Source organism: Varanus komodoensis, unplaced genomic scaffold (assembly GCF_004798865.1).
Source record: "Varanus komodoensis strain SLA01 unplaced genomic scaffold, ASM479886v1 scaffold10, whole genome shotgun sequence".
NCBI lineage: Eukaryota > Metazoa > Chordata > Lepidosauria > Squamata > Varanidae > Varanus > Varanus komodoensis.
The window spans coordinates 4158520-4171933 of NW_025335269.1; the positions used below are offsets into that span (position 1 = coordinate 4158520).

Genomic DNA, 13414 nt, shown 5'->3' on the forward strand with positions numbered 1-13414 from the left:
ACAAAATGCAGAAAGCAACTCCTCTTCAATATGTGCTTTTATCTACAGCACATACCTTTTTGTATTGAGGATAAATATTGGGTACCAACCTCATGATGTCCACCCCTCCCTTGTCCACTGATAGCTGCTAATAAGTTACAACATTTCAGAACACCACTATATGTCAGCTGAAGTCACAGTAAGTGTGACTTAGCCAGTCTGGGCACAAAGTATTTTGTTGTCCAACATCGAGACTAAATAGTACCCATCCTGCTTGAAATGGACCGCACATGGTGCTCAATAGTTTACAAGTATACGTATCCCCCCTCTTCTGAAATGAGCACTGCTGCTTGGCAGGCCTGGCCAAGTTGAACTAAGGCCAGTGAGACCCAGATTCAAATTCATTTTAGCTAGCTAACATCTCTCAGCCTAAAGCACCTTACAGGATTACTGCGATGCTAGAAAGAAAACTGGTAAACAATTACCTTGAGTGCGATATAGGAAAAGATAAATAAGAATGACCGTTCCTCCATAGCACTATCAGCAGTGCAATTTTGTTACTTGGCAACTGATATTTGCCATGTGTAATTACTAGGCAACTTAGCTAGAATACTGTGTGATGAAGCAGCATCAGATGGGGAACCTTTAAGCTGTGGATGGGGAACCTTTATGGGACCAAGAATAAGTCATCTAGGAAACCTTGCAGGGACTGCATGTTAATAGTGGGCAAACCTACAGCCCATTCATACTCAATAGTCGTCACACCATTCTCTCACACATTCTTGCTTTCTCTTGCTTTCTTGGCTGATTCATGAAGATCAGCAACTGGGGGAGGAACTACTCAGCACTAAGAAAGTTTTTTCTTCTTCTCAGGATTAAGAAGAAAGAAACTCATTCCTAACCAGAATTTCTCCCTGCCTGGGACACAGGGACAGAGCTTGGGAAAAAGCTTACAGGCAGGATATGAAACCCTTCTGGACCAGAGCTTCCCCATGACAGCAATAGCATGTGTTGGACTTTTTGTATTGAATGTTAATTTATGTTGCTCTCCTATACACACATACCTGATAGCAATTTCAACTAAACTTGAGGAAGCTTCAGCTCCCTGTGTTCTCTAGCCAGTTGGTTAGCTAGGGAATTCTGGGAGTTACAGGTCTTTATTCTACCTGAAATGGCATATGATCGCACCTTTCATGGTCTTTTTACTTTGTTTAATAAGGTGGTATGGACCTCCTGAGTACAAAATTATCTGAGCTATTTTATAAAAAGTAAAGATTTATTTATTAACACATCTGTATCCAATATTTGGGACAGTGAACAAAAATTAGGTGTTAATATTTTCCTCTAAAAACGTAAGTAAATAACAAAATAAAAACATAATTACAATGATAACTAATTTACAGATCACATTGTAAATCAGTTAAGCACAATATATATAATTTAAGAAGGCTAAAATACCTATTTTGTCTTATTTTGAAAGGGGAATACATTTGAAGAAACAAAAAGACTTTGCAGTATTGTCAACAAATCTGAGAATAAATTACAATATAACTCGACAGCCAATGCAAAAAAAAAAAAAAAATCAACACAGATTACTATTTCTTCAAATTGGGCTGGCCATCTTCTTTGATTTAAGGGTCCCACTCTCACTTAGGATCTTTATCACATTTTGAACATCTATTCCTTGATTAAAGAGAAAAGAGTAAAGTTATTTTCTGTTCAAACACAACATTTTTTAAAAAATGGCTTGGATCCAGATTTAATCATGTAGTGTAGACCCTCTGAGCACAAGGGACACTCATGACTTACTCATCCCACTGATTTTCATGGCCATGTTCTAAGCGTGATTAAATCTGGACACAACCCACTGTTCAAATGATTGTAAATTACTTCAATATTATACTGAATTTTAGTAGTTAAAAGGAAAGTGATGGGACTTATGGAAAGGTATGGGATCTGTATAGACCATTCCACAAACCATATTTCATTTTTATAAAACCATCAATGTCCCTTCTGCAGAATTGCTCCATTTTTAGTTGCAACTGCAAATATATTCATGGGGTTTCCTTTATAATACTGAAGTTTAGACATACACAGCAAACCCCTGCTTCTTAAAATGGACAGTATCTCCAAAAAGCCCAATCAAATGGTAACTAAAGGGAAGATAGAAATACATAATTCAATGGCCAATACCCAGACCATTAACTGTTGTTATCTAGGTAATATGAATTACCTTGGTCTATTCAGAGAAATGCAAGAACAGGCTTTGTACGAAATCTTATGCTTAGTTCCCACAAATGGGGGTGGGGGCTGGGGAAACAAACAAAAAACTATTAAAGCAAAAAACCAGATTACCACTAAATGATGGGTTTGAGGCAGCTATCTTGTGTAAGGTAGCAGAAACTTCATCAACATCCATATTTCTTATACTGCTGAAAAATTTTGAAATGACATCACTTTCAGATATCAATGGCCCAGAAAGAGAAGTACTAGGTGAATGCGGCTGATTCTGAGATGAAGAGTTTTTCTCTGTTGTAGGATTTGGTAAGCAGTACTCAGAGGCTGGATAATGCATTGCAACATCAGAAAAGACTGCTTTGTTAGGTTCTTCTTGAGAGGTAGACACAAAGGTTCCAAGTTTTTGACTTTTAGCACTGTCATCTGCATTCAGCTGTGATGCTTTGCGCTTACATGGTGGTTTGATATTCAGGTTTGTTCTCTTATCTACACAGGAATGTTGACTCAGATGATGCTTTCTTGAAAAACCTGAAGGGAAAAAGACAACTTGATAACTTCTTTCTTTAGGTTAACTTCTCAGCCCAGTTCTAATTTTGTTGATCCCCCATATTTGTGGAGGTTCTTTCTTTCCAATGCAAGGGGGGAAACAAAAAGAAGAAATATACAATCCATATCCCCTTAGAAATGATGTTTCAATTCAAATCAGATGTATTAGGATGTCAAATGTTTGTAGCCACCAAACATGGTATAGCGTTATCCCATTACATAAAGCATCCATATTACATGGCCATGTTGACCACCTTTGCCCAACCTGATATCCTCCAGATGAGTTGGACTACTGCTCCCAGCATCTATCCTTCACAGGAAAAGCTGGTCTAGACCAATATGACCTTTTTGGGAGGTGGGGGAGAGTGTTGTACAAAAACAGTGAACCATCTCCTGTTCCAATTTGTCGGTGCTTGTTGGTGCTGGGTCACTGAATTATTGTCCTTATTTTGATTATAAAAGTCTTTACAAGAATGGTATTTTACCTAGATCTCCTTTAGGCCCAGCTATATGTACTTTTAACTAGGTTTTAAATATCTAGCCTTTGTAGATCAAAGCTACTATCCTGAAGTTAAGAAAAGACTGGCTCAATATTTCTTGTCTATAGTAATGTCATCCCAAAGTTCTCCAAACTGCTGCCCCCAAGGGAAAAAGAGTTGTGAACTACATGTCCTCCTGATATGATGCTTTTCCTTTGCTGTCTCCCTACAATCCTGATTCAACCTGAAAAAAAAAAACCCTCAAAACAGTTCTGCTTCTTCAAAGCAGTTACCTTCCAATCCTTCCCTTATCAGTCCTTTGCATCTATCACTTGATGTGTCTAGCTTAAATAAATAATAGCAATGTTCTCTGCCACAACAACATTCTTAACATTGGATTTCATCCACTGGCAGCTAGACCAAGTAACAGCCCAGGTCACCCATCTGCTTAGTTCCCCAGCTGTTACCAACTTTGCTCCACAATCTCTTACCCATGGTAGATTCACCACCTTTCACAAAAGTCGTCATTGACGGCTCGGATTGATCAACTCTTTCATTGGAATTTGGCTTGGAAACTTTCTAAAAACAATTGGTGCATAATATGAGCTATTTAAGTCAATACATGAAATACATTAACAGATCAATGCTATACATAGTACATAGAAAGCACTGGCTGAAAAAATGGAAACATTTATCTTTGGTAACTTTGGTAAAGTTTTACCAAACATTTAACTTTGGTAAAGTCATAAGAGGGAATATCCTTCCAGCAACTTGTAAGATCCAAAGTTGCTCTTTGATTTTAGAGGCACTTTTCTTCTTACTTCCTACTTTGCTTCTTCCCCTCAAAAGCCCCTGTTGAAATCTGCTGTTCTAAAATACTAGGTTTTGCTCCAAAATATGCGGGAACATTATTATTAATTGCATGTATATACCATCTTTTTTCCTAATGATCTCACAGTGGAGTCTAATAGATTCTAACAGTTTCTTTATCTTGCATGCAAAAGACTTCAGCACTATAACTGACAATATTTGGAGGCTAATAGCAGAAACAGTAGAAATATTATAATTACATTTCTTCTTGAAACCTTCTCCCGATATGCCACCAATGAATTTGTGAGTTTCTGGGTAACACTCAATATAAAGGAAGCATCTTCTTCATCTACTATTTCAAAGGTTTTCTGAAAATAATACAGTCAATATGTTTTAGCAAATTATTTGAGAAAAATCAAACCTTTTAGAAGTATACACATTCATTGACATATTTCATGTTGTCAGCAAAACTGATAATCTGTTTTTAAATCCCAAACTTAAAATTCTGAAAGCCTAACCAAGCAAAATTGTTTAGCTTTATATCATTAAATTAATTAGATTAAACTAGCTTGAATCCAAAATATACCAATTTTAACATTTTCTCTTCAAAATCCATGATACACTAGCTTTACAAAGCTGTGACAATTTGTAACAAAATATTGGTGTTCCGGTGCAATGCTGCAAGGAAATTATAATTATATAGAACAGTACATTTGATCTTGATTCACAGTATGTTTTAATACCTACCAAGTACTTCAGTAGCTCTTGATTGTTAGAAAATTCTTCATCTGAATCACTTAATACTGCATTCCCTACTTGTTCTTTGTTCTATAAAACATACATATTATCTTTTTAAAGATCTATGACATAAGAAGATTATTTTCCTGCCTAAGGAGTATTTTGAGGACCTCTGAAGGAAAAAACGTTTTATTCATTATTAGAGCTCTTTATCCACTTTTATTCTGTGTAACAGAAAACACAAGAGCCCAGGTCAAAGGGCTCAGAGAGCCTCACTGAGACACCCAGAGAGCCTTTGAAATACAAATGCAATTACTTACTTACTTACTTACTTACGAAGCTTGTTACTGCTGAAACCTCCCAGTAAGGTAAATAATTACCTGATCCATCTGCTTGTTATCATTAGGCTTGCTGCCATCATCACACCTTATGAAACGCAAAGAAAATAATATCTATGAGCAAACATCCAACTGTCTTCTGTGAAAAACAGGAACTGTAGAAGTTCCAAATGTCTACACATTTAATCCAAATCTGCCAACAAGTAAAATTAGTGGCAAGCTCTTAATAACTATTCATACACACATACACCCCCCCCCCCCAAATTTAAAGATGCCTAGCACTGCCCCCTGCAGCTATTTCTCTAAAATTGGCAGGCTTTATCCACTCCCAGGTATTTCCTGGGTCTGCCTAGGCTTTGTTCCCCTGCCTCCCTTCCACCACTGGGTGAAACAGGCAGGGTGGGCAAAGCCAAGCTGGCCAGCTGCCCCTCCACTGGAGGAAAAAAGGAGCCTCTGTCTGTTTGGCTTTGCTCTCTGTCAGGCTTCCCTGACCAGGTAAGTCCCTGTGCAGCAAAGGAGCAAATATAACAGAATCCCCACTCTAATCTTCAATCTGTGATCAGAGAACTTACAGTGGTAATTCCTTTTCCCACCTCCTCCCCAACCCCTGGCAGGGGTAATGCTTATGGAAGGGATGCAGCTTGCTGTGCCATGAGGACACAGACCACAGATTTGGCAGAAGTTTCTGCAGGTCAAATAAGGAGCCCTGCATGAGTGAGACTCTGGACCTGTGTGCAGGAAATTCAGAAGACTAGGGAAGAGACAAAGTTGGAATAAGATTGCCTACGCGGCTGATGATCTGGGCTTTAGTTGAAACAGAATATTTTTTCTGAAAACATTTATCTTGACAATACAGTGATAAACTAGTTTCTATTCTAATTATTGCAAAGAAGGATCATGGAAAGAAGCCAATAACAAAAATAGCAAATTATAAGTCAGTACACAAATTATATGACTATAAAAATACAAATTAAATGAATATCCTTAGTCTATTCCAAGTGTCCATACATTTTTCTTGATCTTAATGTAAGTGAGGCTACATGCTTTATAATAGACCTATCTAATGACTATGCAACTTTCTGCTGATATGAGTGTCCAAATGAAGCTGAAATTAATTACATAAATAAATTCTGGCCTCCATGTAGCTGTGGCAACAAAATAAATAGTGAAGGATATCCTTTGCAATACCTGGGCCACAGGTAGAATATCTTAAATCTCATGTAATAACTTATGAAGTTGCTATAAAGAAGCAGAGATTACCAAACTGGCTTCAAGTGGTCTCAGGGCAAAAACAGCTGGCAGAATTGTCTGTATCATTTCTGCTTTGAAAATGCAGGTTGCATACCTGTAACTGTAGTTCTTCAAGTGGTCACCTGTGCATTCACACATATGGGTGCTGTGCCTGCGCAGTGCTCTATTCAGGAAGATTTCTCTGTGGGAGCCCCAACCCCTCCCTTCCCCTATATAATCGGTGGGCTCCCACCATTTTCTCAGTTTCACTGGAGACAATCATTTGCCTATTTGTGAGTCACCCAATAAATGTTAATATGAAAAGTAAGCCTGCATACAGCATCATTACAGGGTCACCATCACCGACGTGGGGTTGGTGGGTGGGTTGTGTGAATGCACAAATGACCAAAGAACTACAGTTATAGGTATGCATTTCTTTGTCATCGTCTCTGCGCATCACACATATCTGTGATTTGCAAGCTCCCTGAATTGGAGGCAGGGGTGTCAGCAGAAACCATCCAGATGAAACACCTAAACATAAGCGCAAGACAAAAAATTGAGACAAAATTTGAACTCATGTTCTATAAAACTCATTTATCGGGCAGATAAACTGAGTAGTAAGTAGTTAAGGCACTGTAAATTAACACAGAGAGCATGTGTGACTTAATACTAGCAGCCCAAAATTGAGCATGCATGAATGAAGAACATACCTTCATTCATGCACAAGAGGCTATAGCAAAATGAAAGACACTACTACTCTCCCAAAGGAGCAGTTTCCCCTTGTCTTCATGTCCAGTTTATAATGCTTAACAAAAGTTGATGGATTCTTCCATGTAGCTGCCTTACAAAGGTCCTCAATTGGGAGTCCAGCATGAAGGGCCATTGATGTTGAGACGGCTCTAGTCGAATGAGCTCAAGGCCACTCAGGCAAGTCCAGGGAAGACAGATTTTAAGCCAGCTTGATGGTATTCACAACCCAGTACACCAAGCACTGGGATTTACCAGGTCCCCTCTAGCTCTCGGCATATTTAATAAATAGTTGCTTTGTTTTGTGTATAGATTCTGTTCTGGAACGGTAAAATGCTAGGGCCCAACGCACATCAAGGGTATGGCGCGCTCGCTCAATGTCCAACAGTCTCCATGCCGAGACTGTTCTGACCAGGGCGGCTCAGGACTTCATGGCCTTCATGATGACTATGGGGCTGTCTCAACATGTCGTTGGCCCAACCCATGAATGAGGTCACACTCTGGACCTGGTTTCCTCAATGGGGAAGATGGTGATCTGGAAGTCAGAAACTTACGTTTAATTTCTTTGTCATGATCAGATCACTTCCTCGTTAGGTTTGAGCTTGGGGCTGGCCTTTCCCTCTGTAAGGGTGCAGATCTCATTAAGATGGTCTGCCCTCAGAGCCGGGTGAATCCTGATAAGATTCTTGAGGACTATGGGCAATTTTCCGGTTGATAAAGCTGGCACTCCTGTTGATGCACTGGTTGATTTGTGGAATGGGGAAATGACCAGACCAAGCGATAGGATTGCTTCTAAGCATCCTCTCCCGCCAGGCAGAGCCAGCTCATCACCATGGTATACACCTGAGTTACAGGCAATGAAGCAGGCTGGGAGACAATTAGAGCACAGGTCACGGGATGAATCTGACCGATCATGCTTATGTGCTCATTATTGAGCCTATGCTGTGGCAGTGAAGGCGGCGAAGAACCAATACTTCTCTGCTTCCATTGCCTCCTCACAGTGCCGTCCAGCAAAGCCTTTTTGAGTGGTGCGTGGCCTAATACATTCTAGCCCTAAAAAAGACCCAGTGGCACCATCGATTGCCACCTTAAGAAGAAAATCACTCAGATTTGTCATGAGCTGGATTCCTCAGTTGATAGGGTTCCATTAAGGGAGGTGTCCAGAACCCTGTCTGGTCCATCATTGGTGTATGAGTTTCAGTTGTTGGGGCCTAATGATGTGGACAAGGTGCTTGGACTGGTACTGCCTACCACCTGCTTACTTGACCCTTGGCCTTCGTGGCTACTCACTAAAGCCAAACATGGGATTGGTACCTGGGTCCAGGAGGTCATCAACACCTCACTGAGGGAGGTCTGGGTTCTCACCCCTTTGAAGAAGGAAGTGATCAGACCCTTCCTAAAGAAGGCATCCCTGGACCCGGAGGTGGCTGCCAATTGTAGACCAGTGGCCAATATCCATTTTTGGGCAAAGTGTTGAAGCAGGTGGTGGTAGGACAACTCCAGACACTCTTGGATGAAACTGATTATCTGGACCCATTTCAGTCTGGTTTCAGACCCAGTTACAGTACTGAATCTGCCTTGGTCACCCTGTACGATGACCTATGCAGGGAGGGACAGGGGGAGTGCATCCCTGTTGGTTCTCCTGGACCTCTCAGCAGCTTTTGATACCATCGACCTTCTGGATAGGCTGGCTGGGTTAGGAGTCGGAGGCTCTGCTTGGCAGTGGTTACGCTTGTACCTGGTCAGCCAATTCCAGAAGGTGGTGCTGCAGGACTTTGGCTCTGCTCCATTAGCAACTCTGCCATGGAGTACCACAGGGTTCCATTTTGTCCCCCCTGCTATTCAACGTTTACATGAAACCGCTGGGAGAGGTCATCAGGAGGTTTGGGCTGTGGAGTCATCAGTATGTTAATGACACCCAGGCTCTACCTCTCTTTTACAACCAATCCAGGTGAGGCAGTGACTGTCCTGAACCGGTGCCTGGCCAAGGTAATGGGCTGAATGAGGGCCAATAAACTGAAACTCAATCCAGATAAGACGGAGTTCCTTTTCGTAGGAGGTTCAGGTTTCCAGGTAAGTGATTTTGGCCCTGTCCTGAATGGGGTTGCACTCCCTCTAAAGGACAGGGTTCACAGCTTAGGAGTGTTCCTCAACCCAGAACTGTCCCTGGAAGCCCAGGTAACAGTGGTGGCGAGGAGCGCCTTCCTTCAGCTTCAGCTGATCCATCAGCTGCATCCTTACCTGGACAAGCACTGCCTAGCAACTGTGACACACACTCTGGTAACCTCCCGGTTGGACTATTGCAACCGCTCTACATGGGGATGCCCTTGAAGATGGTCCGGATACTTCAATTGGTGCAAAATAGAGCTGCCAGCTTGCTATCGGGGACCAGTTGTGACTCTCATATAACTCCGGTCCTGTATCAGCTTCACTGGCTTCACATTGAAGTCCAGGCCCAATTTAAGGTGCTGGTTATGACCTATAAAGCCCTAAACGGCTTGAGACCAGGATACCTAAAGGAACATCTTTTTCACTACATGCCCTCCCACCCCTTAAGATCTGCAGCAGAGGCCCTGCTCCAGAAGCCCTCCTTGAAGGAGATTAGGAGACAGAATACTCAGAGGCTTTCTCTGTGGTGGCGGCCTGGCTATGGAATGCGCTCCCCAGAGAGATCCACCTGGCACCGACATTATATGCTTTCCGGCGCCAGGTTAAGACCTTTTTATTCACCCAGTATTTTAATGTTTAAAAAATTTTAATTATGTTTTACTTCAGTCGTGGGTTATTAGTCTTATTAGAATTATTATTGTTTGGGGTATTATAAGATATCTTATACTGTTGTATTTATGGAATTTTGATTGTAAGCCATCCAGAGACGCATAGTGATTCCATGGGGTAGAAATATCCCACATAAATACATAAATACATAAAACAGTTGTCACGTTGTCTGAGACAACCTGGACATATCCACCACACAGCAAATTTGGGAGGGCAAGAAGTCCTTTGTAAACTACCAGAAGCTCGAAGTAATTGATATGAAGCTTCCATTCCAGCCGGGACCAGGTCCCCTGGGTAAGGAAACCACCTGAGTGGGCTCCCCAGCCTGTCAGAGACACACTGGTAGTCATCATAGCCAACGGTTCCAATAGTTGGAATGTTAGACCCTTGCACAGGTTGAATTCAAGCATCCACCAGGCAAGACTCTCAAAAAGTCAGATCAATGGGGCTAGCCTTTTCCTTGGTTCTGACTTCAGCAGCAGCCCATATCAGTCTGTACATGCGGCCCTCAGATAGGAACACTTGAGCCGAAAGCAAGTCCAGGACCACTCTGATGCAGCAGATGTTCTGTGTAGGGGTGAGAACAGGTTTCTCCTTATTAATACATAATCCCAGGCCACTGAGGGTAAAGCAAGTCATTTCAACTGATTGGACGAGCGCCAGTCTACTGCTTGGCACGAGCAGCCAATTGTCCAGGTACAGGTATATAAGAATCCCTTTAAACCTCAGATACGTGCACATGGAGGCCATAGATTTGTTGAATACCTGTGGTGCCGTAGCCAGTCCAAATGGTAACGCTGTGAACTCAAGCGTCGACTTGGAACTGAAGAAAATGACTACAGTGGAGATGGATGTCCACAAGAAAATACACATCCTTCAAGTCAATAGAGGCGAACCAGTCCTGTTTTCTAAGAAGGGGCATTATTGATTGGAGTGAGACCATGCAAAACTTGTTATGAGCTATGAAACAATTAACTCCCCATAAATCCAATATAGGCCATAAACCGCCATCTTTCTTATGGATGATAAAATACCAGGAGCAGAACCTGAGCCTGGCCTCGGACCAATGAACAGGGTGGATGGCCCTTTGTTAGCAATGAAGGTAATTCCTCCAACAATGTTTGGTAAAGAGGAGTCGAGTGCACCAATCTGAGCAATGGCAGGGTTTTGAAATCAATCCTTCAACCGTCATGTACGATGAATAAAAGCCATCAATAAGGTGTTATCAACTCCCAATTGGCTACATAGCAGTTTAATGGTCTGTACATTAGCTGCTGAAGTCTTTTTCAGAATTAGTTCACCAAGACCATCAACACTGCCATTTTTCTGCCTCAGGACACCTTTTAGGAGGTGGACTCCATTGCCCATCCCACCTACAATTCTGACCTTGTCCTCAGTAAGAAAAGGGGCAGAAAAAGGGGGACTTGCTGACCCCTTTGCTGGGCCTGATAGGGGACATATCAGCTCTATGGCCACTTATGTCCTCTGGATTGAGAGGCTCCAATTCCCATTTTCCTGGCTGTCAGCCTCACCTTCTGTAGAGTATCCAGGTGTTCATCAGTTTGACTATGGAACAGGCCTCCTCTGTCAAACAGCATGGACTTGACATGGGACCTAGTCTCTTGCAGTAGGTTCACCTCCTGAAGCCATGCATGCCTGCAGATGGCCACTGCACTGACTAAAGCTCTGGAGTCACAATCAATGTGATGGCACACCGTGGCAATCTGCTGTTTTGACAACTGCAACCTTTTTGTGAGGAAAACCCTAGCCAGTTCTCTCTGTTGGTCCAGCAAGAAGGCTGCTAGGGTTTCCATTTTTTGCCACAGGAAGGCCTGGTACCTCCCCATCATAACATCGTAATTGGATATGTGGAGGCCCAGGCCCGTAGATGCATAGATGTGGCAAGCTATCATGTCAAGTTGTTCCAAGAATTGTCCCAAACTCTTGCCTGGAGAGCCTTGGTCCTGGCCCTGGGAAGAGATGACCTCTTCTGGTGAAGACTGGTTCAGTCAGTTCTGAAGAGTCAGATTTGACATAGTCCACTGGATCCAAGCAACTTGAGGCAGAAGACGGAGAGTGCCGGCGAGGGGGATCCCCTCGCAAAGCGTACATTCCCAAAGAACTGGGTCTTTGCTTAGTCCTTGGCAGGTGACTCGGAGGTGACCAGTGCTGGGACAAGCCTCCAGATGGAGCTGGTCAGAGATACTGCTGGGGCTCAATTGTGGGGTTCCATTGGTAACCCTGATAATAGTGAGGTGGAGGATACCAATATGAAGGCCCATCGAATGGTTGCAAAGCAAAATCAACATAAGGGATGGAGCGGCGGGATGAAGCCAGCAATGGTTGAGCTGGCAATGGTCCCAAGAAGGGATGAGGCATCTGTAGGATCAGAACCAAGGGTGACTTAGGGAGCAAGGGGACTGAAGAGTCTCTGATCTCCCCATCCAAGTACAATGCTGGAAGTGGGCACTTGGGTTGGAACAGGCATTAGGGACCATTGGATTGGAGATCTTCGAATCTGCGAATCTCTCAGTTTGGAGAGCCCCATGGAAGTCGCCTCTCTCAACAGCAGCTTGCGTCATTCCATTCCAGTAGGCAAACGGTCTGCCCATTTAGAATGTTTCTTTTGTTTCTTGGCCTTTTTCACCAGCCCAGCATCCTCGGTTTCAATGTGCTTTCTCTTCTCCTTCCATTTCCTGGGCACCTCTGATTCCAAAGGAGGTTCAGGATGGGAGGTACTTGGCTTAGATTTCACTGCCACAAAGGTCGTCAAACACTTTTTACTTAGGGGGATGAAATGGCCTGCTCTTCCTTTTCTGTCACCTCATGCATGGCACCGAGAGCACGATCCCACATTTCCATGAGGAGCTGGCGTACATGATTCTTGCTTGTCAGGATCAGGGCCTGAATAACTCTGCTTGCAGAACCAGAAGCACCTGTGCTTACTTGCAAGGAGCACCTGTGGAGCAACTATGCAATGCAACTGGAGACCTTGAAGACCACCATAAAAGGATTCACCGCACTGCCGCTCCTTGCCATAGCAATGTAAGTGTCCTGGTGACTTTCTGTGCTCTGGCCCCTGCTTTGCTATGCCTTGTTCCAGTTTGTTCCTGCTGTTTTCAAGCCTTGCTCCAATTCGTTCCTGCCTTGTTCAAGTCTGTTCCCACCTTGCTCCACTCAGTGCCCTTCCTGCTTTTCCTGTCTTTCCCTCAAATAGGCCCTACCTCGCTCCAGCCTGCTACAACCCTTGCATCAATCTCTCTCCAGTAAACTGACTTTGGAATTATGCTCTGACTCACTCACACACTCTCTCTCTCCCTTTGTGCATGCCAAACTTGGACTGCTTTCATCTATGCCAGGCATGTCCAAAGTCCGCCCGGGGGCCAACTGCGGCCCATTTTCGAATTTCGAGCAGCCCACAACCTCTTCTCCCCGCCGGCTCAGCCTGTCACTCATCCCTGCCAGCCGGCATTTTTCCCTTCGCTGCACAGTGGTTCCCGCAGCTGTCCCCTGCTGCCTCCTGCTCCTTCA

At 43.2% G+C, this 13414-nt stretch overlaps 1 protein-coding gene across 1 annotated transcript in view; it reads right to left on the bottom strand.

Moving 5' to 3' along the window:
- Window positions 1-1229: 1229 nt before the first annotated feature.
- LOC123035184 overlaps window positions 1230-13414 on the bottom strand; it is a 39116-nt gene continuing 26931 nt past the window's right edge. The window contains exons 13-18 of the mRNA XM_044453130.1: window positions 5171-5216; window positions 4800-4880; window positions 4313-4420; window positions 3734-3821; window positions 2335-2745; window positions 1230-1662 (exon numbers count right to left, since the gene is read on the bottom strand). Of these exons, the coding sequence (XP_044309065.1) occupies window positions 1583-1662; window positions 2335-2745; window positions 3734-3821; window positions 4313-4420; window positions 4800-4880; window positions 5171-5216 (814 nt within the window). The 3' untranslated portion in view covers window positions 1230-1582. The remainder of the gene's footprint in view (window positions 1663-2334; window positions 2746-3733; window positions 3822-4312; window positions 4421-4799; window positions 4881-5170; window positions 5217-13414) is intronic.